Genomic DNA, 5745 nt, shown 5'->3' on the forward strand with positions numbered 1-5745 from the left:
TATTTTTAATTTTAAATTAATTTATAATTTGTATGCATAATTTATATTAATTACTTCATATTACTTTAATTACATATTTATCTAATTGGTTTTGTTGTTTTTACAGTCAATTTAGTTGTCATTTGGACATATGGATTCTGTTTATTTATTTGAATTCAACTATAATATTTATTTCTTGTAAATGTATTAATTTTGATTAATTTTCTTATTTGCATTTTAGGTTGGTTGTTGTCTTAAATACATAAGTATATTTTATTAAAATTATGTATAATTTAAGATATATTGTGATTAGAATGAAATAAAAAATAAGCTAAAATGTCTGATTCCAAATTACATAAATTAATATAATGATAATATTCTAAAGTCTCATGCATATATATATAAATTTTACAAAAGATCTAAATTGTTACAGTGAGTTAATATTTTATTTATCATTTGTTAATATGTTTTAAGTCATCATATAATTTAAATTTATAAAATAAATAAATTATTATTATATAAACACAATAAATAAATTATTATTATATAAACAAAATGAATAAATTATACATTCTTATTGTAGTTACATCTATGATTTTATGATTTTATATATAAGTTGGATTAGTTGCTAATAAATTATACATTCTTATTGTAGTTACATCTATAATTTTAGATATAAGTTGGATTAGTTGCTAATATGTTCATTTGTTAATATGTTTATTGCTAAAATTTATTTTTAGTTTTTTCAATATCTCTTAAAATATGCAGTAAAAATGTGATTGTATTTTATAAGTTATATTATATAAGTAAATAAAATTTATTTATTTTCTTGTAATTGTCAGATATTATAGTAAACTATGAAAAACATAAAAAAACATTTCAATAATAATAATAAAAATAATTTTTTTTGTCTATTAAACCTATATACGTTTATGTTACTTAATTATTTTGTGTAATCATCTAAGAAAATATATAGATATATATAAAAAATTCAATCACTTTGAAATATATATTTGTATTGTGTAAAATTATGTTTTAAAATAAAAATATTTCTTTTTCTAATATCAAGATCATTTGTGTGAACTTTTGTTTTAATGAAATCACATTATATACAAATATAATTTTTCATCTAAGAAGATGTTGATAAAAAAAATATTTTATTACTTCAAAAGTATATTTTTTGTTACTTAAAGATATCTTTTAAATGGAATATTACTATTTTGTGAACTTTCCTTTTTTTATGAAATAATATTATATATACATATATTTTTTCGTTTTTAAATTATTTTTAAAACTTTATAAATGTTTCCTTTTTATTTATATTGTTATTTGGAAAATTTTAAAAAGTAAAAAATAATATTTAAATGTATTTTTTAATTTTATTAGGGGTATCGTAGTAATCAACCACCGTGAGAGTTAACGTGAACGTGACACGTAGGAAAGTGACTCCTCAAATAATATTATAGAGATATGGATGTCAAAATGGGTCAAACGGGTCAACCCAATCCATAACCCAAATGAGTTTATTGTTAATGGATCATGGGTCAACCTAACACTTTCAATAAATGGATTGGGTTGACCCATGATCCATTAAATTAAATGCGTCAGATGGGTTAATGGTTGACCCATCAACCCAACATCTTTATAATGAACCATTTTTAAGTTATGATCAAGTTGGCAGTTTTGACGGGAAAACGCGTTTTTGCGATTTAGGCGGAAAACACATTTTTGAGGGAAAACAAGTTTTTGCAATTTTGGCGGGAAAATGAATTTTTGCAGTTTTGGCGGAAAAACGTGTTTTTGTGATTTTAGCGGGAAAACACATTTTTGCGGTTTTGGCGAAAACGCGTTTGGCAATTTTGGCGCGAAAACACGTTTTGCGATTTTGGTGGGAGAACGCGTTTTTCGGTTTTGGTGGAAAAACGCGTTTTATGATTTTGGCGAGAAAAACACGTTTTTTTGGTTTTGGCGGAAAAACACGTTTTTTTGGTTTTGGCGGAAAAACACGTTTTGCTGTTTTGGCGGGATAATGCGTTTGCGATTTTGGCAGGAAAAACGTGTTTTGCGGTTTTGGCAGGAAAACACGTTTTTTTTTTGTTTTGGCGGGAAAATGCCGATTTTGGTGGAAAATACGCATTTTGTGGTTTTGTCAGAAAAACACGTTTTTTGGTATTAGCGGAAAAACGTGTTTTTGCGATTTTGGCGAGAAAACGCGTTTTTGTGATTTTGGCGGGGAAAACAAAATCAGATCGATGCAACGATAGAGAAAGTAAAATTGAATCCTGGGTTTGGAAGAAAATTGGGTTTATTAATGGTTTTTTAATTGAAAACTAAATGAGTCAGAGTTGACCAAACCCAATAAACATATTTAACATGTTAACCCATTAACCTATTAACCTATTAAATTGTTAACCCGTTAACCTATTAACTCATTAACCTATTGGATCAAAAATAAACAGTTCATTTCGGTTAATGGGTCAACTTGGGTTGAGTCAACCCGTGGGTCATGACCCATTTTGACACCCCTAAGTGTCATGACCCATGGGTTGACCCAACCCCCATGGACCCAACCCAAGTTGACCCATTAACCTAAATGAACTGTTTATTTTTGATCCAATGGGCTAATGAGTTTATATGTTAATGGGTTAACAGGTTAATGGGTTAACAGGTTAATGGGTTGATAGGTTAATGGGTTAACATGTTAAAATAAGTTTATTGGGTTGGGTCAACTATGGCCCATTTAGTTTTCAATTAAAACACCATTAATAAACCCAATTATCTTCCAAATCCAGGATCCAATTTTACTTTCTCTATCGTTGCATCGATCTGATTTCATTTTTCCCGCCAAAATCACAAAAACGTATTTCTCGCCAAAATCGCAAAAACATGTTTTCCCGCCAAAACCAAAAAACGTGTTTTCCCGCCAAAACCACAAAACGCGTTTTTTTCCCGCCAAAACCGCAAAACGCGTTTTCCCGCCAAAACCACAAAACGCGTTTTCCCGCCAAAATCACAAAACGCGTTTTTTCGGCCAAAACCAAAAACGCCAAAACCGCAAAACACGTTTTTCCCGTCAAAATTGCAAAATGCGTTATCCCGCCAAAACAGCAAAACGTGTTTTCTCGCCAAAACCGAAAAACGTATTTTCCCACCAAAACCACAAAACGCGTTTTCCCACCAAAATCGCAAAACGCGTTTTCCCGCCAAAATCGCAAAACACGTTTTCCCGTCAAAACAGCAAAACATGTTTTCTCGCCAAAACCAAAAAACGTATTTTCCCGCCAAAACCAAAAAACGTATTTTTCCCGCCAAAACTAAAAAACGTGTTTTCCCGCCAAAACCACAAAACCTTCCCTTATATCTTACTTTCTACAAAACATCCTATGAATCCCACATTTTTATTGAACCCCAGTTAGACCCATATATAATAAGTTTAAGAAAGGCCCATAATGATTTACCTAATTCCTTGTTAGATTAATTATTTATTACCTATAAACGTCTGTCTCTTTTCTTCATTTATCTGCTCTGCTAGGGTTTTATAGTTGTCGGAAAACGAAGAAGCGATGACGGGATTTTCTAGGGTTTTCGGAGGATGCCGGACACTGATGGCGAAGGCGACGACTAATGCAGCCGCTACTGGCATTGTAGCTGGTAAAGAAGGAAAAGGAATACTAAAGACTGTTCCGGTCTCGAAGACGCTGGCTAGCTTCGCCGGAGAGAGCGAACTCTCTCGTGCCACCGCCGTGAAGAAAGTGTGGGAGCATATCAAGGGTAACAACCTCCAGGTACAGTTTCAGAGATAATTTGATTTTGGTGTTGTTACATTATACTATTAATGAGTTTAAGACAAGTATTTGCCTTGTGTTGAGTAGTAGAACAATGTATTGGGTTCAAGTAGAGTCTGATTCTGTCTTGACTTGTTGAATCAAGAAGAACTCAGTGGTTGGGAATATAGTGTGCTGGGTTTGGATTAAGGCATATGCTTCTCTGTTTTATTAAGAACGGTTTTGTTTTGAATATGTAGAATCCGGAGAATAGGAAGGAGATCATATGCGATGATAAGTTGAAGACGATATTTGAAGGCAAAGACAAAGTTGGATTCACTGAGATCGCCAAGCTCTTGTCCCCACATTTTCCTAAGTCGGTCTGATGATTTGTTGATGTTTTTTTCTATCTAAATCCAAGCAATAGTTTTTCTTTCTCTCAGTTCGTTTTAGATGATTGTACATTATATTATGGGAAAAAAAAAAGCAGCAAATCTCTGCTGGTTCAAATTTATAATTTCGTTTGATTTTGGATCTTTTGATATTGGTGGTCTTTCTTGCTCAATCAAATCCATTTATTAATCAATGAAAGTCCAAGGATTACCAAATAAAAGGAACACACAAAAGATAACAAGAACTCTTTCTTGTATATTAGAAACCTTTTAAACAATTTTCTTAGATCTGTTTAATGATTTACTCTCAGTCACACGCGATTAGAGACAGACCAGTTTCTAAACTCTCAAACACAAAAGCCGAGCTGCTCTCACAAGACACTCGCCTTTGTTAACACTTACTTGGCAAGAACGCACCTCTTGCTCAAGCTTTTTCTCAATTGAACGTCTAACCTAAATCTACCCAAGGTAATCTAGTTATTTTTTGCTTCACACCAAAGCAATATTCTGGACCCAATGATTATTTGTACACATAGATCAGCATGTGTAACACATTCCTCTGTTCCACATAGTCAAGCTCATTATTCTTGAGCTTACAATCAATTCTATGAAAGCTATATTACAAGTCACAATATGCCATAGATTTTTGAGTTAGTATATGTTAACTTCGCCACCAATGGAGTTAATGAATAATGATCTTAGTAGATGAAACCTGTCGGCGTTCTATGTAAATGTGGATGGATGTTTTTCGGACTACGGTTTTTTTTTTTAAGTTGTGCAAATTATATATCAATAATAAAAATAGTTTGGGTTACCGGGTTTGTTTAAGTTATTACAAATGCCAGCTATTAAGCTGGTTCGAATTTTTTTAAATAAGTACATTCCAAAAATAGTTAAGTAGAAATCCCTTCTATTCGAAAATAGAGAAATGGTTTTCAAATTTCAGGAAAATTAGAAGAACATTACGTCGTTGGAGACTCGGCTTTTAACTGACGTTTGACACCTCGTCCTTGATCTACCTCACAGCTTCAATACATGTTTCTTTGTGTAGTGATAAAAGTTGATTATGCAGAGCAGCTAATGTTCTGTGAATTTTGATAGTGACTCTTATGGGTGGTTTTGGAAGCTGTTGATGTGTGCGAGCATTATGTTCCCGTCAAATCAAGTAGTTTGTTGCCAGGAAAGCCACCGTAGCCAGAAAGTTGTCAAGATTTGTGAGTGTTTTTCATCAGAGACTGAACGTCCAATCTGGATTCTAACGGGAACTCAAAATTTTTGATGCCAACATTGTCTAAACAGTATGAAAGTAGAATCGGGTTTCATCTCGCCGCCGCAAGAAAAAAAGGTCTTGAGAATACTTCGTCGATTTCAACTTGGACCGGTGTAAAATATGACAGAAATCGATAAAATAATAAGATAATAATATTTTTAAAACTCCCACGTAAATATAGTCTCATTAAAATCATAAATTAATAATCTATCTATATTTATATTTTATATAAGTAGAAACAAAAAATTATTCACAATGAAAATACTTCTATTTTTCTTAATATTTTAATATATTTTGATAATATTTAGTAAAATTATATCGAAAACCACATAACAATTCT

The 5745-nt window shown here is 31.7% G+C and overlaps 1 protein-coding gene across 1 annotated transcript; it reads left to right on the forward strand.

Moving 5' to 3' along the window:
- Nucleotides 1-3389: 3389 nt before the first annotated feature.
- Nucleotides 3390-4279, forward strand: LOC106364598 (upstream activation factor subunit UAF30). Its single transcript, XM_013804140.3, has 2 exons — nucleotides 3390-3764; nucleotides 4004-4279. Exons 1-2 carry the CDS (start codon nucleotides 3543-3545, stop codon nucleotides 4127-4129), a joined length of 348 nt encoding a protein of 115 aa, XP_013659594.1. The 5' UTR covers nucleotides 3390-3542; the 3' UTR covers nucleotides 4130-4279.
- Nucleotides 4280-5745: the final 1466 nt, after the last annotated feature.

Source organism: Brassica napus, chromosome A9, assembly GCF_020379485.1.
Source record: "Brassica napus cultivar Da-Ae chromosome A9, Da-Ae, whole genome shotgun sequence".
Lineage (NCBI taxonomy): Eukaryota > Viridiplantae > Streptophyta > Magnoliopsida > Brassicales > Brassicaceae > Brassica > Brassica napus.

Coding starts and splice junctions, on each gene's coding strand:
- LOC106364598 (XM_013804140.3), top strand. CDS start 3,543: ATGACGGGATTTTCTAGGGTTTTCGGAGGATGCCGGACACTGATGGCG. Junction 3,765..4,003: donor TCAAGGGTAACAACCTCCAG/GTACAGTTTCAG, acceptor TTGAATATGTAG/AATCCGGAGAATAGGAAGGA.